General features: G+C 39.8%; 2 protein-coding genes across 6 annotated transcripts in view; one reads left to right on the top strand and one right to left on the bottom strand.

Annotated features, from left to right (window-relative positions):
* Positions 1 to 381: 381 nt before the first annotated feature.
* On the bottom strand, positions 382 to 6,826 carry LOC133343767 (NAD-dependent protein deacylase sirtuin-6-like). Its single transcript, XM_061553585.1, has 8 exons — positions 6,642 to 6,826; positions 5,288 to 5,415; positions 3,954 to 4,136; positions 2,577 to 2,636; positions 2,261 to 2,356; positions 2,070 to 2,150; positions 1,736 to 1,859; positions 382 to 1,353 (listed from the first exon to the last, which is right to left on the bottom strand). The coding sequence occupies exons 1-8, from the start codon at positions 6,705 to 6,707 to the stop codon at positions 1,045 to 1,047; spliced, it is 1,047 nt and encodes a 348-aa protein (XP_061409569.1). The 5' UTR covers positions 6,708 to 6,826; the 3' UTR covers positions 382 to 1,044.
* A 133-nt stretch (positions 6,827 to 6,959) lies between these two features.
* Positions 6,960 to 25,902, top strand: part of LOC133343766 (ankycorbin-like) — a 49,313-nt gene continuing 30,370 nt past the window's right edge. For 2 of the 5 annotated variants that reach the window (XM_061553578.1, XM_061553584.1), the window contains exons 1-3: positions 7,017 to 7,407; positions 7,866 to 7,951; positions 24,813 to 24,943. In XM_061553578.1, the coding sequence (XP_061409562.1) occupies positions 7,916 to 7,951; positions 24,813 to 24,943 (167 nt within the window). In that variant the 5' untranslated portion in view covers positions 7,017 to 7,407; positions 7,866 to 7,915. Of the gene's footprint in view, positions 7,408 to 7,865; positions 7,952 to 24,812; positions 24,944 to 25,902 lie in introns of all 5 variants that reach the window. The other 3 variants (XM_061553580.1, XM_061553581.1, XM_061553579.1) reach the window with 3 other exon arrangements.

Genomic DNA, 25,902 nt, shown 5'->3' with positions numbered 1-25,902 from the left:
ATGGTTTTATAAAGCGCAGACATAATGCAGAACTGACAGAATATACAGGGTGCTTAAAATGTTTCACATTTATATGGGACTATCGTTTTTAATGGAAAAAAGAATGAATACACTGTAACAAGATAACAAATGTTACTCGTTTCAAAAAGTCAGTCTCCACTTGTTCATGATCACTGTGAACACATGCCTGGAATCTTCTCCAGGTGGTCTCCAGAGCCCGGAAACACATTTCTTGTGGTATTGTTGCAAATTCTCAGAAATTTAAGAAAAAATGTTGAAGTACCCTGTATAGATGAGACTGTACCCATCTTGCTTGTTGGCAGGCCAAGCAACCCTTGTAGGTACACGAAGGCTGGTAAAGGAGGACCACCTTTCCAAACATCCTGGCCAAGTCGTGATTTATTTACACGAAAAAAAAATTCTCATACAAAAAAAATACAAAAAGACCATAATAAAAGGACTCGTACAGGGACAATACCAAGTATAAAAAAACAATCTGTGTGCCACAGCCACGATCTATTCTCTGGGTATCCTTTTTAGTGAACAAAAGTAAAAGTTTGAAGGTTGAACAATTGCAGTGGATGTCATTAGTAAGTGTTCTATTTTATTTGGACATTGCGAATGTTATGCCATTGCTGAATAATTATTACACCTGGCAGTTGGGATAAACCAAGTGAATGGCAGCAATATTGTATTGCACTGCATTATATACTGTATTGCTTTGGTCTCTGATAACACAACACTGCAGTTAAACATTTTATATTTCTTAAAATACATTTAATTTATTCTCTTTAAATTCCTGGATATCTTTTTTTATTAAAAGCTGTAAAATATGTATGCATCCATTCTTACAGTGTTTTAATACGTCCAACACCACGCAAAAATATGGTAACAAATGAATGTGTTATTTTCTCGAGATAAAAACCAGGATCACAACATAATTCTGCATTGAGGACATTTTCAAAGGAAAAAAAACACGCAGCAAAGACTTCACTTGTACAAATACAGTAAACCTCAGCTTTCATATACATTTAAAAAAGGATGTTATGATGTTGAAATATTTGTTTCCTTTTTTGCTAATTTTTTTTTGGCCTCTACAAAATCACTACTATGATTTTCTCTTTTTAAATTAGCAGCAAAGTTCACGGTCTCGCTCACACGCTCTCGTTTACAATTTACAGCTGAATCTGTTGCCTCCACTTTTGTGTTGGTAGCAGTGTTGTGCGGCCGGCTGAATGAGCTCTCTGCTACGGTGGGACCATCCCACGTTGGCACCATGACCCCCAGGTGTCCCATGAGCTTGGTCACGACATCGTCCACGTAGCCATAGATGCGGAGGTCGGCTTGTTTATCCTGTTATGTCAAGAGTTTGAGAGAAGCATGGGAAATTGAGTGAAGTTCACTTTTAATGGACAATACCATTATGATCACTTAATAAATAGCAAGCACTGCACTGAAAGTGAGACTACAGTTGCAAAGACATGCATTTTAAATATCCACTTATAGTTGCTCACCTACACAGGGTAACTAGCCCAATACAGACATTTGTCCTTTAGAAGCAAATTATCCTGAAAATTGTGTCGACATAACCTAATGTTGTAACTGGCCTACAAACCCCACAGCTATTATGCAGAAATTATCAGCAGGATAGTATCCAAAGGTATACCATGAAAACACACTGATAAAAACATTTTCAGCATTTTCAATTATTTTAAGAGTGAGGAATATTTCTTACCAGCTGGGTGGGCTGCAGATTCACTATAACGAGTTTGCCTCCATTCCGCTTTGTCAACAAAGGCAGGCTACCGCTGGGCTTAATCTGCAATGTTGTCCCCAGTGTTATCGTCAAGTCTGCATTTCTGATGAAAAGAGCACAAATGATAAAACATTTAATGCTAAACATACACGCAATCTAAATTCATGACAAAAGGTTTGCTTTCACATTTAACACGAGTGATTTTTGCAATGTTTTCCAACAGTGCAACACGGTTAAACATCAACCGTCCGAACACATGCTTCCAGTATCCTTATCTGTTTTCGTGAATTTGAGACTTTAGTTTTATCATCACCTGCAAGCTTTCTCAGCCAAGGTTAAGTCTCGCTCAGGCAGAGAATCTTCCCAATCCAATATGGTGTCTTTAAGCTTTCCTCTGAAACACAATGTACATGTAAAAACATGAGTCATACATACAATATTCTCCAAGTTCACATAAATACAAGAAAAAAAGGACATGCAGAATAATCTGTGCAAAAAAGTTACCTGCATCCTCTGAGACCCCTAGCTTTAACAACATCACAAATCTTCCCAGTGTACTTGAGACCCATAGTGCCCACAGTATGATCTCGAACATACTGCCTAGAAGGAGGTAATACCAAAGTTAATTACAACAAATTCACATGAACACAAATTGCATGCTTTAGACAAATTAATTCACACCTGTTGAAAAGCAGCTTTACATCTTTAAAAGGCCAGGATGACTTTTGAATTAGTCAAAAATATATTTTTTGTAAAGTTGTGTGTCACAATTGAATGTGTCTCCAAGCAAAAAGCTGTTATATTAAAAATTTCTACTTACTTTCCACATCTTTCACATTCTTCAATGAACATGTTCCCATGCAGTTCAGATAACTTGTCCCTGAAAATTGTTACATTTTAAGTTTTGCTTTCAATAATCAAACTCAACAGAAATCAATAACAAAAAATGTAAGCAATACAGCATATGGATGCCAAAAAATGTGTTCTATACCTTATTTATTATCTTAGGCAGTGCAATCACTTACAAAAAAAGTCATGAGGCCATAAATACAAATTTCAGTGCCAGAAATTTTTGCAAAGGTTGCCTCTGCAAAATAGTATGCCTTTTCATATCATTTGATATTAGAAAGAAACAAAAAAATCTGGCTGGATTCATGGCTGCCTGTTGGATTCCAGGTTTGCTGGTTGGCACGCCAAGTGCTCGGTAGTGACATCACCGTGCACATCTGCCAAATGACATCACTCGCATCCCTCAGCGTTGAGCCGGGTTAGTGCATCGCACTAACATCACATCCTCCCCCTTACCCTCCGTCCACCCTATGGTGTATCCCACGCAAATAGGAGAGGAGACAGCAGGGGGGTTAGAGGGGGAAGAGATAGAAAGGAACAGAGACAGCAAAATGGAAAAAAGAGAGGCAGGGTAAGCGACATGCAATGGGAGGATTAGGGAGAGGCAAGAGATTGAGATGGGACAGGGAGAGGAGGGAAAAAGGAGAGCAAGGGTGAGAGGTGGGAAAAGAAAAAGGGAAATACAGTGGAGGTACCAAAGAAATATAGAGGGAGAGGACAACGGAAGTGAGAAACTGATAGAAATAAAGCAAGAAATCGACAGCAATGGGGATATACAGTACAAAGGCAAGAGAAAGGTGGAGACAGGCCTCTATATAGATAAAATGTTTTGCTGGCTGACTGGGACGGACAGATGATCACATCCAAAGGATGTGTAGGTTGGTAATTGAATGTTTAAAATCATGAACATTTTATGTATTTATGCAGGTCTACAATTAAGCATTAATCTGAGCAGTGCCTGCTTTTTCATTAACTAGAACAAAAAAAATGCGACCCATCAACTATGGTCGATGAACCAATACGGATAATAACCAATTATATCAAATCTTATCAGGGGAATCTATTAATGTTTTGTTATTTAGCAGTATATAAAATATATAAACAATGCTTAACTTTTGAATTTTTAAAACCCCTTAAAAAACCAATGCGAGTGTGTATACATAAAAAAACTAGTAAATTGGCTTTTTCTATTTTTTTTCAGGATTTCAAAAATCGTCACGCCTTATTTCTTCTTTAGACTGCACTGAACATTTCACAATGAAGACGTTTTTTGTATTATCTTGCAGTGTGCACAACTGACCCCATATCCACATTATTAAATGCAATGAATGAGCAATGTTCTTCATACCTTGGAAAGCCAGAGCGGATGTGCAAACCGTCGACATTTTGGCTAACCAGGTGCTTGAGAAGGCCCTCTCTATACAGCCCCAACATAGCCATGTGGGTGGCAGTGGGCCGTGCATCCTCAAAAGTGATATTGAACTTTGGTGTTAACCCCTTCTGCTCCATTGTCCATACTCCATTGGGGCCTCTGTAATCATCAGACAAAACAAAATTAATTTGGGTATCAAAACATTTCCAGAATCCGATGCAGACAATTTAAGAGTAATATATATTTTTTTATCAATTAGGAAAACGTTGTTCGCTGGCTTCCTGCCTGGATTCCTTGCTGGCTGTCTGGCCTACATACACGGTAGTGACGTCACTGTGTACGTATGCGTGATGTCACCCACATCCCAGTGTTGAGCCGGTTTCGTGGACGCTGACGTCCAGCCTCTGCCCCACCCACCCTCCACCCCGATAATATATCTCGCACAAATGCAAGAGAGAGAGATGAGGGAGGTGAGGTAGATAAAGGAAGAGATGGAGAGGAGAGGTGTGTGAAACAGCGAGGAAAGAGCAAGATGGAAAGAGAACGGGATAAAAGTGACGAGCAGTGAGAGGATTAGGAAGAGGCAAGAGAGATTGAAACGGGAAAGGGAGAGGTGGGAAAAGCAGAGCGGGGGTAAGAGAAACAGGGAGATAGGGGGAAGCGAGTAAGATACAGAGGAGTGAAACTAAATATACAGTAGGAGAGGTAGATGAGGGGACAGCGGAAGAGAAACAAAGCAAGAAACCGATATAAATTATGATATACTGTATATTACAGAGAATACAAGAGAGGTGGAGAGAGATAGGGCTCTATATAAGATTAAAACAAATTTGCAGGCTGGGAGAGATGGTCAGATTCAAAGGACATGCAGGTTGCTATTATTTGATCCAAAAGGGTCTTAGTGGGATATTTGGTCAATTCCTTTTAGTGATCAGGTGGAGGGAATCTGGAATATCTGGGAAACACATGCATTGGATTATCACTCGAAAAGTACGCAGATAGCCACCTCTCAGCTCGGCAAATTTGTAGTCTCACAACAGTACACAATCCACAATAGTTGCTTCCAAAGTGCGGGAATTAAAGGTGTGGCCCACGAAGTACCAGCTGATGATGTGGCGTTCAGCATGTTTTTCATCCTCAACTTTATCACAGCGCTACACATTTCCACTAAATTTCAAAGGAGTGTTACAGGCATGCTTTCCTGTATTGATTCATGGAAAATGGCCAAGTGATGCACGACAGATACATCTCCTCTTTCGGTTGTGTACATGCATCATTTGAGGGCTGTGCAAAGTGCAGCTGGTGCCAACCTGAAGTCTGGAATCCCGGCTGCTGTGCTGACTCCAGCGCCTGTATGTATCACCATGTATTTGGAGGCACGGACTAAATCCGCGAGCTCGAGCACTTTGCGATCCACCTCCTCCGGTGGATCTATCTTCTGCAAGTTCAAAGTGGTGAATGGTAACGGTGGGGTTATATATCAATCGATATTATGAAAACATGTATTTAAAGCAGCTGTTCGTTGATATATTCTTTATTTACATCATGGGATATACATAAAATTTTCACCTGAGACCAGAGGAAAAAAAGCACAGACAATATCGGTACAAATGTACAGGAACAAGCTGGGTACGGTTAAAGGCAATTCAGCAAGTACAACTACAGCATATGGTGAAATGTTAAGATGTTGGTACTGAGTAGATTAAGGGTAAAGTTGATTGAAGATGGTGCTGTGGTCGAGGAGGAATTGTGTTGGGTTAAAGGTAGTTTAGTTGGGACAAGTGACGGTGTTACGGATTACTTATTTACGAACGTGTACAGTTTAAGGTTAGCTTTGGTGCATGGGTTGAGTGGAAGTAGAATATGGTTAGTATTGAGATATGATTTTAAAAGACTGATGATTGGGTAGAGTATGGTTCGGGGTAGAGAGAGGTGCAGGTTATAAATAATAGGACAGAGATATTTCTGGGTTATGATAGAGTGGAGTACAAGTAGCGAGTTGGATATACGATGGATAGCGAGTTGAAAGCTATGGTGAAGCAGCACTGTTAGTGCTGGACCATAAAATAGTTTAACATTTTCCATGGTACTACTTTATACTATACACATGCCCTGCACCATTCATTTAACAAGCCTGGCGCTGCTGATGAGGTCCTGCCGGTCAAAACCCGGTGTAGTTTTCTGGCTTAAACACATGCAGCTGAACATCGGTCTGGAAAACCCAAGAGGTCCATGGAATAAATACTAATCACGTATTTCCGCACTTCCAATTAGCACGGTTGGCTACGTCCGGCGCCAAGTTGTTACATTCACACATTTGCACATGTGCAGACACAGAACGGAACTAGATTATAGATAGTATTCCTTTCTAAAAGTAGTCCTATTTACTTATGCACGATGCTCCCACTGTATTTGCTACCACGAGTGGTGTTAAAATTGCAATATTGTTACGTATCACTGCAGTGGCCGTGTTATGTATATTACCGGACTTCGATAACACTGCAGTGGAAACGTGCAAGCTTATGGATAACGCTAGACGATGAAAAAAGCCAGTCGTGATGCATCACGTATGTTCGATAACGGTAGCAGTGCAGTGTACAGCAATCGCGCGGCGCCTGTACGCAACTATGGCGGAACTCACAAACACGCACACCCCACACAAACCTCGGCCTGGCCGCATTTCCCCTTATGCGGGTAATCCGAGAGGCCGGCCGCGTAGTTGATGGACATGATAAGGCTGCAAAAAAATCGCGAATATACTAAACTTAGCAATAATAACAAAAGCAACAATAGTAACAATAGCGGTAGCGCGCTCGCTGTAACCCACGCCGACTACGCTTGACCCTTGCACTCTGACCCGCCCCTTCCCGCCGCGTTACGTCATAGCATGACGACATCGCCCACTCAACAACGCAAGACGGGCCCAACTACATGACGTCAAATTGTTGTGCTGAACGTATGACATCATTGCTACCCTCCCCCCCACCCAGCCCAGGGGCTACGGGGTCCCGCAGCGGACAAAGCGGTTTGCGGAGTGGCGCGACGCGTTTGCGAAAGCAGCGGACCAACTTTTTTGTGTGGCAGGCAGCATCATCGATTCAAAGTATCTTATACCGAGCATTTGTTTAGTTCCTCGCTCTGAAAGTTTGCATGCTATTTTACGTGTGCGGTTTATTTTTTTTTAAGGTAACCTGGCGTGTTTGCTTGGTATAAAGTGAGTCCGCAGTATAGCGGGAGGGTGAATTGTGAGGATTTAATTGTAACGCGTGGAGAGTGGAATCTGGAATCTAGTTGCGTTGACGAACCCAAATGATTGTGTGTGGCGTTTAAACACGACCCCCACGTGTAACTTCTTTTAGAGTTTGCACGTCTCTTACCTCGCAGTGAGAGTGAGGGTTTTTGTTTAGTTTTACTGAGCCAGAGTTTGCAGGTATTCATAAATTAAGCGCAGCTTCTTGCTGTTATTTGATTTAAAAACGGGGGCATTTTTCTCGTCACTTTTTTTTTATTGTACAAGTACCGACATATTTCGCTCGATCGTGGCATTCACTGCATTTAAATATAGTGGTTATAAATGATTGCCCTAATTTTTTTAAACATGTTTGGTATTAAAGGTATTGCATTCCGATACTGTATTATACTTAAAATGTTATGCGGATAGCGAATTTAATTTTGACATTCAAGTTTTTATTACTGCACGAGGACAGCGACTAAAGGGAGCTATATAGAGCCCCTCTGGAGGATATTTTTTAATTCTGTGTGCATGTGTATTATAATACATTTGATGTGATTTAAGGAAATATGACCGCCCATTGTTATATTTGTCTTGGTTTTTCTTTCACTTTTGATTTTCTTATCAGTGATTTTTATTTTGTTTTTCTATTTAAGGTGGGGGGGAAATTCGTTGAAGCAAGTGGACAACACCATCGGACTCAACAATGAAAAGCTGGAAAGCAAAGTTTAAGAAAAGCGATGTGAGTATTAACATAAAAAAACAACACACCTTTTGAATTAGCATTGCGGCGATATTGTGATCAGCATTTTAATGTATTTTGATTGCAATTGAACGTGTATTGTACAATGAATTAAGGGCATTCGTGAGCAAGGTCCATATCTGTGTGTATGAAAGAATTGATGTTACTGTACATATGATGATCATCATATTCTATACCTACGTGACTTTACCGAAAGAACTGAAGAGTATGGATCCCTGCAGTCACGAAAACTTCAAATCTAGATCATCATCCATGTTCAGTTCAATGCTGGGTGATTGCCTCCTCCTCATGCTGCCGCCACCTCCCAGCACCTGCACAGGAGATGATTTGCTGCAGGTCTGTACAATATTAATGAAGATACATCAACAACAGCACAGAATCACCTATAGGGTTGTTGACTTCTGGCGCAGTGGGTATTGCTTGACCTCATCTTGTCTGCTAAAGATTCCTGATATGCATCAAGTGGTTTGCCGGAAACAAACATGATGCCAGTATAAATGTATCACAAAGCAGTATTTCATCTAACATCTTGCAATATCCACATGGGAACTTATATACGCATTCGTAAACGAAGACGTATTATACTCTTAGGTTTTTTTCGGTAAAGTCACGTAGGTAAAAAATAGAAATAATAATAGAAATACAATTATAAATCATTATTTCTATTATTGAATCATTATTTATTTATTTACTTTTTACCTACGTGACTTTACCGAAAAAACCTAAGAGTATGAATCCTTGCAGTCACGCAAGCTTCAAATCTAGAATGAAGACGTATTAGGAAAGCAAGTGACAGGAATGGATTATGATGGTTAAAGATGCGTCAGAAGTATAATAAATGTGAATCTTGACTCCTTGTCATTGCTTTCAGTGGCAGCGTTTAACAGACGAAAATGTTACGCCGGATGTCGTGATGGGACCCCTGGCAAATGAGTGCGTGCATTCCTCTACCCTCTTAACTGCTTCCTGATGAGGCAGACAGGCAGACACGGGCAATGGGCTGACTCTTTACATCCGCAGGCGGGGTGGAGTTCAGTCTGCAGGGACTTTAGCAGTGCCAATGTCGACCGACTTGGAGTTTCCTGAAAGTCTGGATTGTGGAGATAGTCTGGTGTTGTTGTTAGGTTGACCTTGAAAAGTTATTGCGAATAATGCGCAGTTCTGATACGTTTCAGTGCATTAAAAAAAATTAATATAGTTGATGAAACATTTTTTTTCCTTTGGCAACTCATTCTTTGGAACATGAAATAAAACTCAGGCAAGCAAAACCCGTCTCGGGTTTTGTTTGCCTAGCAGTGGTTGGTAGAAAAGTACTGGGATAATACCATGCGTGTATTCATCATCTTAAGTTTATAAACAAAGCTTGTTTATCCTCATTAAGAATTGGTTAAATACACTTAATTATTTCTCCAGGGATGAAAGCAAATAGTTCAGTGAGGGGCAAAAGCATAATTTAGAGACAACATCGTGAGCTGCCTGTGAAACCAGTTTTGCTCTTTCCTTGCATTACAGGTCCTATCATTTTCCAAGGTTACACCAGCTTGACAAGCATTGCATCTGTGATTGCACTTCATGCCTGAAGACCTCCCAAGATAGTATCATAAAAATTCATGATAAATACAGATAACTCGTGCAATGTTTGATGTGGCTGCAGGTTAATACTTAATACGTCATTTTTATAATTTTCACATTTTTGGGTTTTCAATGCGTTATTTCTTAAATGTGCTTATTTAAATTTTACACTTAGTACTGTCATACTCACTGATTGCATTTCAAATCTCAATACTATTGTAGATTAGCTGAATTTTCAGTAATTTAGCTCCATTTTAAAGGTATGTGCATACATGCATTGCAAATCTGCAGTTAGCTGGTCAGTTATATATTAACCAGCTCAAAGCTCTGACATTAGCATGATGTGTGTGACGCTTAGGTTTACTGGAAAAAATCCTTTAAGTTACCTTAGCACTCGAGATGAGGTTTTGAAGTTCCTGGAATTTGTATTTATTTACATGGTCACATCTGTTGATGTCAAAGATCACATAGTGGGCACGTCTGTCTGCAACAACATTGCATGTAAGCACACCGCTTGGAGTGAGCTGTAATTTCCAGCATCTTTCATGATACATTTGGAGTACATCCTTTCATCTAGATGTAACGTTCTCTCGGTTTTCTAGCGTATATTTTATCTGCCATCTGGTTTCAGATATTCCTATTGAGTAGCAATGTAATTCCGAACAAAACGGTGCACATAATAATGAGAAATATCCAACATTCACTGATATTATTTAACATCACCTGAAGAGGAAAATCCTTGCTAAAATGTCAGAATAAGTTACAAGAAGCAGTCATATTTAAAAATAATAATCTTATTTTTGCAATTCCTTGACATTTTCAGTTGAATAAAAAGAACCCTGTTTATTTTTCCCAGTGTGGAGCAGCCAAAGGGAACGTGAGTGGGTGTTTGGAGCCAAATAGCAAATGGCTTGCTCTCTGGGGGTTAATTATTCCCTTAGGTTCAAATTTGCATTTTACCCATGCCTCCTCTCTGCCATTCTCAGGCAAGAATAAAGACCAGCCTGTTTTTTCTTCTCTGGTATCAATCTCTCCCATTTCTATTGATTGTGCAACATTCCTCTTTATTCCCTAGAATGGCTCTGCCAAACACAGGGGAGCTATTCAAGCCTGAATATTTTTAATGACAGAGAACTTCAGATAGTTGGAATTTTACTGCTAAGCACTACTTAATCCCTAACAATGTTGAATGCATGACTTGTTGGCTACAACACTTATTAGACCTAATGATTATTGAAGTGTAAAAGTGCAATTCATTGGAATTATAATACAGTAATTGTAATGCTACACACACATAAAATGCACTGGACTCTTAATCTTTCACGAAGCACAAAACATATTTACAGACACAGAATATTCCACATCAAATATGTATTTCAATAATTGTAACTGTGAGATCATATTTTGTTTTCTTGTAAATACATTCAGTGGTCAGTTTGAAGACATCTTTTCATAGATGATTTGCCTGCTATACATTTCCACGTGATACGCCACTTCGTTGAGCTATCATTTGTGGCCAGGTCGCCTCTGAAAAATTGTTAATAGCTGAGTGGGCTTTATCTGGTAAAATAAATTTTTTTTAGTTTTATTTCAAACATTGCATCAGTTATTTTGTTGGTTTTGAAACGCAGCAGCTTTGTTTTCCATCGTGGTGTGCAGTAGAGGCCGACCGAAATTCGGTTTCGGCGCCGAAAGTTGGCAAATAGCCTCTTTCGGCATACTTTCGGTTTCGGCCGAAAGTCAATTTTTAACTTTCGGTCTGGTTTCAGTTTCGGCCGAAACTGATATTGACTTTCGGTCGTCATTTGTCAACCGAAGATCTATTTTTAGAATATAATCCTAGTGCTACGTCTATCACTGCCTATCGGCCGGTCAGTCGGCGCTAGGCAATCCTATGCAATAGGCTGTAAACACATACACGTCAGCAGCAGCAACTTGGGAGCGAGGTTACAGCCGCAACCATGGTCTGCTAATGTGTATATGACCGGTCAACAGACGGCAGCCTGTCTGGCTGAATGTGGGAAAAACTGTTGTTTCTTAACTACAACATTCGTTTGTTTGGATATAATTACTAAGTAAGTAACACCTAAAGATTTGAATGATTAGTTCTAGATTTCTTTTTAATTAAAGGAGCATTGCATAATGACATATTTCATAAATCTTGTGTTCGGTAACTTCGGTTATATGCCGTTCTGTTTCGGTCTCGGTCGAAAGTGTAGTTAAACTTTCGGTTTCGGCTTCGGTTTCGACCGAAACCAGAAATTCAGTTTCGGTCGGCTTCTCGTGTGCAGTTTATAATAGGTCACAGTTGAATGAGAGACAGGATGATTATCCTTCAAGAAAACCCATCCCACTATCTTCTTAACTCGGTTCCATAGCTTTTTTTTACAATTGGTACAGCCATATAGCCGTGAACACTTCTACTTGTAGCTTGTACAGTGACTGAATTTCAGGAATTTTTCTTAAGCCGGAAATCTACAGAGCTTTAATTTATATGAGTTTAAATGGTCATGCATGCACAATACATGAATATGCAATGCATTTCCAATGACCCTCATGAGAAAAAATGCGATGCAGTGATGAAGGTCACTTGCAGCCCTTGGCATTTTTGAGGCCAGTTTGTATATGCGCATATACGTTTCTACAAACTGGTTAATTAAAGTGTAGAAATCACTGACAATTTTGTTTTCTGCTCAGCTGTGCATGAGGTGGCATGCATCTTCTATTCACAGCCCTGAGAAAGTAATGGACATTCCACATTCCTTTGGTGGGAGTGTGTCTTTCCATACGCCAACAAATGTTGACTTCCTCACAAAATAGATTTTTTTTAATGAGTTACCTCCGATTTGTTTTACACGCGCACCCTTCCGATTGCAAGTAGCATACTCCACCCAGCTGGATATGTAACCTAATACATGAGAATGGAGTTTGTTTGGCCATAATTCACCACACTGTTCACTGCCAGTTGGTGAAGCCCTGGATTAGTGCAGATATTACACTGCACAGATGTTAACCGTATCCGGGAATCAAATCCAGGTGACAATGTGCTAATCACTGTGCCACTGCTCCAACCAGTTCGATATGTAGCTATGTACACAGTTAATATATACACATATTTGTAATATCACCCAGGAATGTCCTTAACGCTCGTGACGTCACTCAACATCGACCATCATCTCCCCTCATTAATATTCATGAGCAGGTGACGTCCTCCAAATGGACACCCCGCCACCCCTCATCCGTAACACTGTAACAAAAAAATGTTTTTGTTCTTGGGTAGAAACTATTATTTTCCAATTGCGTATGCCTCAAAAGTACAGAAAATGGCTATTATTCCCCACATACTTTGCTTTTGTGACCAGGACAGTGACATTTTGAATTTACCTATTTTAAATGAGAAAACGTGTACATTTGTGTCATTCCTTCACATAAAATCCTGGTCACAAAAGCAAAGTTTGTGGGGAATTATAGCCATTTTCTATACTTTTGAGGCATAAGCAATTAGAAAATAACACTTACTACCCAGGAACAAAAATCGTGTTACATAGTGTATGAGTGGGTGACGTCACTCAATGTGGAGTACTCCCCACCACACTAATAATCATGAGCAAGTGACGACACTCCAACACGAACAGCCCCCCTCATTAATAATCATGAATAGGTGACGTCCTTCAAATGGACACCCCTCCATAATAATTAGCGGCTACTCGGCATCAACTTACAACCCTCACTACAAAGGCAGAACCATCACGTCACGCGCTCTCCATAACGCTATTGAGACATAGAAGTAAAAAGGATGTCATGATGAACAAGGGATTATAACCTTTAAATGAAATAGGTCTGTCACTGTGCCCTTTCAAATTGCACACGCATTAATGCAATAAATATCACGTCTCGGTCTACTTTTCACTTGCAAGTTTCAGATTTACTGCAATACACCCATCCTTGGACGGGAAAAAGGCTAGTACATCTAAGTTTTAGCGTAACACGAAGCAGAATATAGGCTGCTTTACAGCGCCATTCAAATTAATGTCACGTCTACAATTAGCTATTACATTAATTCATACTGCATAGGCTCATTGTTATGCATGTGTGCCTCTGGTTCCGCTAGGATTACTCTTCATGAAGGATCCTCTTGAGTTTTTTTGCGATTTCCTGGAAATTGCTCAGCTTGTAATTTACACAAAAGTTGAAGCCGCATACAAGCACAACTATTACCTCATCTTCCATTATCAATTTTTTTTACGTGGGCCATTTTGTTCACACACAATAATACAATGTTGATGGACAAAAACATGAACATAACAGCAGGAATCCAATGATCAGTTGCCTCGAAGGAATGACTAATACGGCATATTACATCCAACTAAAAACAATCTGCTTGAAACTTAATTTGAGTACAATTTTGAGGAAATACGCAAATACACCCACACGTTTCAAGACGTAGGTAGGTAAGCTGCATGGTTGTACGATTCACAATGCTGCAATTATTTTGTACAAGTGATGATATAATTCTAGTGAGGTATAACCAAAAAAAACATTTGAGGAGTGTAATTATATTATCTGCTTGGACGTTTGGGAGACAAACCTCAGGAATACAATTATCTATGGGTTTCTGCATTTTTTACACTGCTTTTCCCTGAGAAATAGGATGTATGTTTATACCTAGATTGAAGCTGTCCATACCACCTGGGCAAATAGTGACTCGCTGTCATGAACAACTTAGGAAATTGCCTAGCAAGTAGCGCGTTCACCGCTTGTTGCAGAGGTTCACGGTTCGAATACAGTGGCCACCCTAATTAATGCTGCTGGTGCGTTAACAATTCAAACACACGCCACCTGCATTACAGGACGTTAAAGATCCCATGACGTCATTCATAAGAGTTGGCCATTGCGTGCTGGCGTCATTGTCCACATTTTCCAAATGAGAACAATTACCCGCAAAAAAACAATTGGAATATATATGATAATTTATAATAATTAAAACTTGTCACGTGCACAGTATTTGCTCACTCTCAAAGAGAGAAAATGACTCGGAGGCACTAAGAATCACAGACAAGTGAGAAAGGCAGCCCCACCACAGTGAGCTAGCACCAAATTACGCCCATGCTCTCTATATATTAAAGTGCCATCAACCAAATAAGGAGTGTTTACATATGGGAGGAAAATTGAGCACCCGGAGAGAGTCATATGTGCGAGAGGTCAACACTCTTCGCTCATGCAGGTGGAATAGGTGGGAGTCCATGTTTGGTATACCGCCTTCTGGGCAACTCAATGCCCACGGGAAGGAGGTTTCACACATTTGTGTGATCTACCAACCCCTACTTCCACCTCCACAGTGCTGGATTACAGGAGTGTGCCGCCACCGCCAGACTATATAGCACCCCCCCCACCTACAGTCAGCTGGAAAAGAGTCATGAGACTCAGTGAGGCTCAATAAATAATAACAATGGAACATATATTGAACAATTGCCCAGGAGTATCTCTGAAATTCATTCTAGTATGAAAATAAAATTAGAATCCAAATTTCCTAAAAGGCAAGCATTTTAGTGTCTTTAAGTGCAATTCATTAATGATTTGTCTATCTTCATGTTTGGGAATCTGTAAAAATATAATTTAATTTTGAGCTATATAAAATTTCCTGTACCAAATTAATATGTGGTTTGAAATGTCAACAGGGCATTTATTAAACCTGCAATGTATTACACTTTTAATCCTCATAAATTATTAATACACGTTTATGTAGAATTTACATGCTTATTCATTTTTGAGAGCCATCCATTTCATGGATATTTTATAAGCTCTCCGCCATGTAAAGTTAGCAGGTTTTTTCTCTTTCGCCGCACACTGTTCTTGGCAAAATTATCATAGAATATCTATCACAGATCACTTAAAAAAGCAAGCTTCATCCCAAATGTGTAATTTACATTCCTGGTTATTCAAAGTTGATCACATGCTTTGCCAGAAGGGAAAAAATGGATCTGCTCATTTTGGTATTTCACATTGTTTTTGGAGTATTAGTTAAAGTGAAAAACTTAAGAAAGTTAGAAATTTACCCAAGTTAAAAGTTATCTTTGGCTTCAATCCAGGTGTCGTACAAACGTTATTCATGAGTAGGATTCTTAAGTTTTAACAGAATACTCAGGAATTGTTATGAGTTTAAACGATGTATCATCATCAGCCATGAGTTACACACTGCTGGATGAAGGCCTCTCCACATTGTCATCCCTCATAATCTCATAAAGAAACAATATATCAAGAGCATAAACATCAATTGGAACCATTGCTTTATTTCCACAGTGGATATCCTTTAATATGTGGTCACATTTTTCCCCAATGGTAGTTTATCCAACTGGCTGTCAGTCACCTGCAAACTCTGATTTCCCTAAATATGTAATTGGCAGAATAAGAGATGTGAAGAATCACTGGGTACCAACGTGACATATATGTTGAACTTATTTTACGCCGTACTTAGCCACCCGCGCTAATCAAAGGTGCAATAAACATTTCCTTACCTGACCATTGCTTTATAAACCACACGGACTCTATCTGACGAAGCAAAATTTGTTGAACTGGAGACAGCATTGAGATAAATAATTTTGCACATCGCTGGACACAGTGAGGTGAGAATAAAAGGGGAGAACTCCAATCAATTGAAAATTAGTGACCTTATCTGTCATAAAGTGGGAGAGTAGAATTGTTTTTTGTGTTTAGTTCGTTGTCCTCCTGCACCGCCGATTAGCATGGTTGGCTATGTACTGTGCGAAAAAGAATTTGATAGTCATTATGAAGAATGGGATTCTTCGTCCATCTGGGAATCAAATAGAGTTTTAGGACTCAATATTATATCGGATAGAATTGCCCAGCTAACATTAATATGCATGCTCCAATCGCAAGCCTTGAAGATGTAGACCAAATATCATTTATTCATGATAAAGGTTTTTGAGTTAGATCACGTTATTTATAAATGTGTCATCATTGAACTCATTCAGGTGCAGTGAGGGGAAACACATACTAATTAACTGATTACTAACGTAGCATATATTACAATAACACGCATTACAACGAATTACTAATCTACAACTTATTACTAATAATAATGAACTGATTACTAATCTATTATATCATTACAATACCCCCACCTCCGCCTCAAATCACTGCGCCTGAATGAGTTAAATGATGACATCATCCTGCTGCCCTATTTAAGACCGGGAGCAAGTGAGGGCTTCACCATTGTGGCAAATTGCCCGATGATGCTGGATGTAATTACCAGCGAAACGTCGTACTCAAAAATTGTAAATATTGTGGATTCACTCTTAAACACACCGGTGGGCTAAAGTAGTGAACTATTTGTGTTTTGTCAACGTGACACTTTTTTTTTACTGATTGGCCGTGTCGGGTGGTGGAGGGTTACGACACATTTATAAATAACGCGATCTAACCCAAAAACGTTTATTATGAATAATATTGGTCGCGAAAGAACTACGTGTTAAATCAAATATAATTTAGTTTAATAAATCAAAAGGTACACCTACAGCGTCAATTGAGTTGCTTTAAGTACTCTTAGTTCTTTCGGTAAAGTCACGTAGGTAAAAAATGAAATTAATAAAAATAAAACAATAAAAATCACGACGTTTCGGAGGCAACACAAGTCTCCGTCATCAGGTGGGACGGAGACTTGTGTTGCCTCCGAAACGTCGTGATTCTTAATGTTTTATTTTTATTAATTTCATTTTTTACCTACGTGACTTTACCGAAAGAACTAAGAGTATGAATCCTTGCAGTCACGAAAGCTTACAAATCTAGAATTGCTTTTAAGTGTCACACGGAACGATATGAATATTTTGAACGTACACTGTGTGTATCTTTTATTTCTTAATCTGTTTGCCCAATTAAAGCAAAATGCAGCTGCATAATGCAAAAACATCCTCAAGATAAGAGTGTTTGCATAAATAGCATACAAATTCCAGAGAAATTTGTAAAGTTATTTATTAATTATGTAAACTACAATATTTCATGGATGTATTGCTTTACATAAATTTGTGTTGAAGACACATTACATAGTGTGCTAACATGGATGCCATTTTTTACGTGCCATAATTCTGTTTTATGTGAGTGGAAATATGTACGTATTTGTTTTTGATTGGAAGTACATTTTGGATGGTGTTTGCAATTACTTTCTCATATTAAAAAAACTACCGTCTCGCTGTGAAAAGTAATATGGAGGTATACTAACATTTCAAACACGCAGTATATTTTGTTTATGCTGTATGTATGTCTGTGGACATTTGTTAGTTTACGAATGGGTCTGCTCATGATTTGATGTAAGCCGTGGTTGCTGGTGGTGTACACCCCTCCTTTCCAACATATTGGAGGAGAGAGGTTTTGTGGATTTCACATATTTGTGAAACTGATAAAGCCACTAGGCTGCAATGTGACCAGGAAGATTGTTTTACAGCAAGTACATTTAATTGTATCCCCTTTTAGTGTAGATCTCTCTAGGTACTCTCTGATTGCCTCATACTAATTTAATGTATGTTCTTTCGCACCGTACATAGCCAACCGTGCAAAACAGCAAACTAAACAAGAAAGGCAGTTTTAAAGAAATGCGTTTCCAATCTAGATTTAAAGTGCATAGATAGCTCCAGTGGAATCCTAAAATCGGAAGGAAGAGCGTTCCAACTACATGTAATTGAGTTGGAAAACATGTTTCCAAATGGAGGACGCTCCTTAAGGATAGTCTTAAGACTGAGTGAGGCTTTCTTGAATAAACAAAAGATAATGGGCACCAAAGATAAATTAAGAATGTTTAAATAACGTGCTTTCTGCACAGCAATTGCGACATCTCCATTCCTCCTTACACCCCATTACGCCTCTGGATTGATTGCTGTTTCGTGTACAACTATTCTTGTGACATGCGCATCAATCACGATCGTGTCTAACTCACTGTCCACAAAAGAATGTGCTTGTGTCTGCAGTGCGGGAGGTTAATGACTAACAGAATCCAGTGTTTGTTTGGACAGAGTATAAATTTGACAGACTACACTGATTTATTTTGCAGCTGCTGTGTTTTACGACTGTCACTAATGGGCAGCTGTGCTATATCATCTGTTTCCCATTATGCATCTGGGGTTTAATTTGTACACACTTTTTCTGAATTAAAATTTGGTTCTTGCCATGCATTGGTCTTGTAAATTAAGTACTTAATTGAAAACATCTGTACTATCATTTTACAGTTTATATCATCTTTTAGTTTTTTGCAAAATTATAAACATTGGTGTTATGCTATTTGAAATTTTTACTCAATTCTAATAATCGGAATTAAAGCCCATAATGTGATGCTTTAATATGCAGTGCATTAATTGAAAATTAGGTAATACAGAGTAAATTAATGTTTCCTTTTACAGCATTGCATTACTTTAAACAAATGTTTGACCGCCACACATATGTATTGCTCAATGAACACATTTGCTACATCTTGAGTGATTTAGGGTAACACCGAGGTTATAAATTCTACTATTGGAATACACATACCCCCCCCCCCCCGCAATGCCACACGTGTCTATAGGAGGTGATATTTGTTAACGGCAGTGTTATATTGGATTGATATATTCAGTAGATTTTCATGCGTCTATGTTGTACATTTGTACATTTAAAAAAATAATTACTTTGCGAATCCACCATCCATTTCGTAGTGGATTTTGTGATGTGAAAACTCACAAAAATTTAATTAGCAAACTCCATGATAAGTGTGAATATTTTAAAACCCCTTGGCACTCTGCTGGATGAAGACCTCCCGACGTAATATTATCCATAGAAGCTGCTTCAACATACATCACTGCACTGATAAATGCTGGCTAGTGAAGCAACGATGTGCTTTAGAATATACAAATTTTGTATTGTAAAGTTGCATTTTTTTTATAATGATACAAATACGTACTGTAGAGCAAAGCCTTGCACACTGAGCCACCAAAAAAATATCTGAACATACAGTAAATCATGGAAATTATAGGTATCATCGATATTTATTCCATGATTAATTTTCTTTCATGAAATGTTCTCTCTCCCTGCTGACTTTAAGTCATGACCTATTGGTGAAAACCACGTTTTGGGGCTTGAATGTGCAGTTACTGATGCAGGCACAACCCAAAATGCAATGATTTGCCTTCCTGTGCAGCATTTATCGTGGATCATCACCTTTGTTTCCTGTGCATTTTAATAACCATAGTAAGATTTTTTAAATACATTTTTTTATTCATGAACGGTTATGTTCTTTAGGTTGAAGGTCATTCGTTTAAATTTGAGTTTTTATCAGAAAGTTATTGAACACAATTGGTTGTCATGCAATTGGTTTATTTTCAATTAACGAAAGGTGCTTTATTATGGGTGTTTCATATGAACAGCAGTGCTCAGCTGCAACTGCAGCCCAACATACATTTTTTGGTGAAATTAGACAATGCACTTGCATTTGTAGTACAATACATGTGTATTTGGTTCAATTGCCAAACAATCTTCAGACTTATTCTATTAAAACGTTGCTAAAATGGAAATCCATGTTCATTATTTTACATTAAAAATGTTATTCTTTAAATAATATTTTACACTTCTTTCTCGAGATATTATTGTTACAAGTGTAAGGACAGTACGGGGGGGGGATGTAAGGACAGTACGACTCCGTGGCCGTGGTTACTAATTAACGTGATGGGAACAGACAGGGTCATGTAAGGGTAATATGGGACCTAAGTGGTCGTTAATCATGATTGATGCGATGACAGGGTCGCGTGAGGATAAGCACGGGACATAAATGGTCATAAATAGTAATTGGGACAGAGACAGACAGGGCCAGGTGCTGTGAGAGAGTGTTTGGGGAAAAGGGGCGTGGCCGGGTCGTTAGGGGGATAAAAGCCGGCGTGGAACAGGGCTCTGGGCTGCTGTTGTGGGGGAACCAAGGAGCTGTCGTCGCCGTCGTCATCTTGGAGCGGGTTGTCTTCATCATCTTTGGATTGGGCACATTGTAGTCTTGAAAGGCTAGAGTTATATTGCCTTCGTGACGACTACGCGTCCACTCCTGTGTAGCCAGCCAACTACGCAGGGAGTGTAGTGTAGTCACTGAAGTTACCCAGGTGTATATAGCCACTCGTGGTTAGCCGTGAAGTTATCAGTGAGTCGGTGGACTTCATTCACAATAAATATACATATAACTGAACAAGACGGTGTCTGTGAGAGCTACATTACACAAGTATAAAATACATTTTTAACGTTCATGTAAGATTAATTTTTAATTGTATGTTCAACAACATGTATAACACAGCCCTTTATCAGACATTAAGTCTGTGGCTAGTAAAGGTTATTGTATAATCGAATGTGTCTTAATTGAAATTCTCAACTATAAACATGTATTATACAAAGATAAGTGTGGAATGAGGATACAAATACCAAATTCATTGGAGAACAGAGCCATTACCTGTAATGTTCCAACCCCTGGAGCCCATGGGGCTTGTGATAGCCCCTGTGGAGATCAATCTGCTCTGAGCATTGAGCCACCCATTTCCTGCCATTGTGTTGGGGTCATTTCCAGCTGTTTGTATTAGTTACAACGTAATGCGCCAGGGAGCTTACGTGCCTGCTTTAATTATATCTCAGCAGCAGATACAAGCATTTACAAGAATAAGACACCATTTACTTAGATAATGTAAATGCAGCTTTTAGTTTTAGATTAATACAGTTGTAATGCAATCGATATGACAACATCAATTATGTCCAGTTTAATATCTCCATGGGCATCAAGGTTCTGTATTGGGATGTTTGTCCGTTTCTATGAACGAGTGGCATGTGGGAGAAAACTGGAGTACCCAAATAAAACTCGCACAAACATAGGAGGGGTGACACTCAAAGCTACACACAGACAGATTCAAGAATCTGACGCTGTACAGCTGTTTCCTGGCTGCCTTGAGGCACAGCTGGATTGGGAGCTGCACATATTTTTACTTGCGATCCGCCATCTTTTCCAAGTGCTAGATTACAGGCATGCACTACCACGCTGCCCAAATTAATGAGATAGGGGAATTTATGTGAGTCTCATTCGTGAATCATTGTAAATAATGGGACACAACAAGTCTGGATCACATCAATCCAAGGAACATTTGGATGTACTAAATGCCATCGCTACTATTTTCAAAGCAATGGTCATCAGTTTGTATTAATGCTGTTTCCTTTGTAGTACTGTATATCACGAGGTTCAGTTGAAAAAAAGATAAAATGCTTACAAAATATTTTACATAAGTTGTATCAATCAATATTCATCTTCTTAGAGTGTCATTAATCACCAGACGAATGACAGAAATTGCGACGTTATCCTGAAGAGCCTCACTGATTGTGAAGGCTCTTTTAGGAGGGTCCTGTATTTGGATGTTTGTCCGGTTCCTTTGAAGGAGTGTTTTGCTCCTGGGAGGAAACCAGAGTGCCCAGAGTGTTATCACCATGCACACGAGGGTGTTGAACACACAAACATGTTCGAAAACTCACGAGTATAGCTGATCCATCAATTTGTGCATTGAAAGCATTGGATTAACTTAAGAACCTACTTAATTATCCAGGAGAACCACACTGACTTGTAGGGTGCTTTTTCAGGAGAGTCCTGCGTAGGGTTTTATGCTTAGATGTTTTCAGCTAATTAATATGTTTGTATACATTTGGGAGGAAACCAGAGCACCCGGATAAAACCCATGCCCGCAAGGGGGCAACACTCCCTCGCCATACAGGTGGAAACAGATGGGGATTAATTAACTTGCTATATACTGCTCTCTGGCGAGCCAGGGTATAGCACCTCGATGTCCACGGGAAGGGAGTTTCACAACATCTGTGTTATCCAGAAACCCTCACCTCCACAGTGCTGGATTACAGACGTATGTGTCGCGACCACTGCCCCGATTACGGGCATGTGCCGCCAGTAGTCTTTCTTAATGTTTTCCTACTTTTGGATATTTAAATCAGCCACAATGTGCACAATGTTTGCCTCACACTTGTAAGCGGTATGTGAAAGGAGTTGATGCTGATTATTGGCACACTCGGAGTTTGGGGAGAAACAGAGAGAGCAAGCCTGTGTCACTCTGGTCAACTTACTTTCAAACATACAGCATGGCCATTTGTTCCAAAATCACAGGGTGTCCTTTGTGTGAGAACATTGCATGACATATAAAATACATTTATGCTGTATGTGGGTGGTTGCCCCAATTTGATAAACATAATGCTTTAGCTACACAGTACCACAAAAGGTTTGGGATTTTAAGCCTATATGGATATATTACTACATGCATACACGATGATGTGAGTGCCAACCTAATTTAATATATTGCTTCCATATGTCCTTGTGTCTTTGTCCAGAAGCAGCATCTGTATTTTGCAGCGTGCATGTAGCTGGGCGTTTGTAGAGGTTTTTTGTACATGTTGAAAATACATTTGATAAATACACCTTAAAATTAATACACAAAGTTCTGTTGGGAATATGAATAGAGGATAACAGCCTTTTTTAAAATTTACGGGAGGAATTTCCATCTGGTACAGATACAATGGGAGGCTGATCGATGCCCGTGTGAGGTCAAGGGATGGCTCCCTATTGCTCAACCATGTTATGTATGCCGATGATCTGGTAATTGCTGCTCACTCAGAGGAGTTGGAGGCACTGCTGCTGAACCTGGAGCTTGCCACTAAGAGCTGGGGCCTTACCATCAGCCCCACAAAAACTAAGCACCTGCCTGGGTATTTTGTACTATCGAAACTCCACCCCACAACTCTCAATTGGCAGTTGTGGAGAGAGTGGAGAGTTTCCCATACTTGGGCAGTATGCTCATGACCGGCTCCCGTTTCACTCCGAATCAGTCGAGCTGCATTATCTTTTCATCGGTTGCGTAACGCGGTGTGGAAGCTGCCTGGTCTGTCGCTCCGGAGGAAGATTCAGGTCTTCTCATTTCCTCCCTTCTCTATGCTTGCAAAACGTGGACCCCCCCTAATGGAACATCTTCGCTGTTTAGAAATATTTAGGCTGGCCTGCCTACGATCCAGCCTGGGTTTAACCAGGCTGAATTGTGTGAGGAACTCACAAATCCTTGAAAGATCTGGGCAAAGTCCCATCGGTGAGCTCCTCCGGCAGGCAAGGCTGCGTTGGCAGGGTCATGTAGGCCGCAAATCCAGCCACCGCATTCCTAAACAGCTTTGGTTCGGCCAGATCAAGGGGGCTAAACGGGCACAGCACGGGCTAGAGAAGAGATGGAGTGATGTGGTACAGGAGGATGTGGAGCTGAGTGGACTTGCCGATGACTGGTACCATTGGTGTCAAGATCGGCCTCTGTGGAGGAGGCTCGTGAAGGACGCTACTGGGCAGTTGGAGGCAGTCGCCCTGCAACAACAATGGAGGGGGGAGGAGCGTCGCTCACAACAATGAGCGGAGCGCCGGGTGGTTAAAGCACAGCAAGTTGGCACAGTAGGGGGCACAGGTGGTGCATCAGTCAGTCATCTCAGTCAGTCGACCCGTGGCACCTGGTTCTGCCCCGTGACCGCCTGCCAGTGGGTGTTTGACGCTTGACGTGGCCTCAACGTGCACATAGCCTGGCACAAGCGTCGTAGTGACGTCACCGCCACTTAGTGGCGAATGGCGGGTGTTGTTATGTTAAAGTGTATACTTCGTTCATGTGAAGCACTTGAGCCACAGTCAACTTCCTCGATAATTTGACTGACTTTTAAGATGCACATCATAGTGGTTTGCTACATATGTATCTGCTGCAATTTAGCACAATTGAGAGTTGTTATTAAGCCTTGGGAAAAGGATAACACTACTCTAAGAATTTGAAGAATTTTAATTGCCCTCAATAAAAGCATAAATGGCTATTCATGGTCCCTATTTTGTTATACTAATTATATCAATGTAGAAATTGAATACAAATGTTAAATCTGTTTAGTGTACTGTACAAATTTGCAGTTCTTAATTTTCTGTGGAATTCTCATTATTGTGACACACTCAAGTAATGAATGTCTGCCATTTGCAGGCAACATTCACAAGAGCTACTTGGTGCAATAAAAAATTGTGCTTTCATTATTCACTTGTATTATAGGTCACTATGACCCACAAAATGGACAAATCTGTTCATCGACCACGTGTGTAAACACCCATTTAATTACGCTCGCGCAAATTATCACGCCATTTAGGGGGTAATGCTGTACGTATGATAAATCTGATGTGCACACTAACCATTGCAAATCTCACCCTTTAAAGACAAGCGAGTGGAGCAAGTATGGCGATCGTCTACTTCAAGCTGTGGAGCAAGGAGATGCTGAGAAGGTTGCCCTGCTACTCAGCAAAAAGGGCATCTCTGCCACCAGGCCTGATGGAGAGGGGAGGACTGCGTGAGTTATTCAATGTAGCACTCCCACGATTCACTGAGCCATCCCTCCCTCGGTCTTCCATATGGAATTTAAAATCGAATTTATCAAGTTTATAACTGGATGTTGAGTTTGGAAAGCAATTCGATGCCACCTGGGGTCACCTGATCGATTCCATGTATGCCTGCTGTAATCATGTGTTTTTATTAATTTTTGGTGATGCGAGTGATGGATTGCACTTCGCCGCATTCACAGTAAAGAAACTCTTTATTTCCCCACTTGTGAATTTTCAAATGGATAAGTATGGTCCAGTGTATTTGAGATAATACAAAAACCGGATGGTTCTTTTAGTGCAAGTGATTCCCAACCTTTTTGGATCCAGAATCATAACCTTTATCAAAATCTCTATGAAGCTCTTTTTCACAGATGTCGAGTAGGATCGCACAGTAAAAGATATAAAGTTCCACACACACCATCGGTCCTAGGTCTGCAAGTTGAGAACTAGTGCTTTAGTGAATCTTTCCTGTTCTATGAGGAGCCATAACATAAGCTGGTCGCAGCTATTCATGATCTCTTACTTTTTAATGATGCTGTCCTCCTATTCTAGAGAACACGTTGTGACGATGTCACTTCCTAGCTTCTGCATTACATTGCACAAAGTCACAGATTTTCTTTGCATTTTAATCGAGGTCAACCAGTGACTAGATCATCACGAGCTCATCACCGGTCCAAGTGTTATAATATGATTCCTTTATTTAACTTCTGTTGGAAATTAATGGACTATAAAAAGTATCTGAAGGAAAACAAAAGTAGTGAGATGAACTGCTGTCAGTGCTCAAGTAACCCACATCTTAAATTTTTGTATACACAATCACTTCATAGCTATAGTTAACCAATTAACTATTACAAAATAGAAAATAAAAAATTATGCTAGTTGGTTTAAGAGACGTAATATTAATTATAATTCCAACAAATAAACATTC

Source organism: Lethenteron reissneri, chromosome 18 (assembly GCF_015708825.2).
Source record: "Lethenteron reissneri isolate LAM-NWPU_2019-01 chromosome 18, ASM1570882v1, whole genome shotgun sequence".
In the NCBI taxonomy this organism is placed as follows: Eukaryota; Metazoa; Chordata; class Hyperoartia; order Petromyzontiformes; family Petromyzontidae; genus Lethenteron; species Lethenteron reissneri.
The sequence above is the reverse complement of the archived record's forward strand: the minus strand, read 5'-3'. Positions and strand labels throughout refer to the sequence as shown.

Coding starts and splice junctions, on each gene's coding strand:
- LOC133343767 (XM_061553585.1), bottom strand. CDS start 6,707: ATGTCCATCAACTACGCGGCCGGCCTCTCGGATTACCCGCATAAGGGG. Junction 1,860..2,069: donor TTGGCTGAGAAAGCTTGCAG/GTGATGATAAAA, acceptor TCTTTTCATCAG/AAATGCAGACTTGACGATAA. Junction 1,354..1,735: donor ATCTGCAGCCCACCCAGCTG/GTAAGAAATATT, acceptor TTGACATAACAG/GATAAACAAGCCGACCTCCG.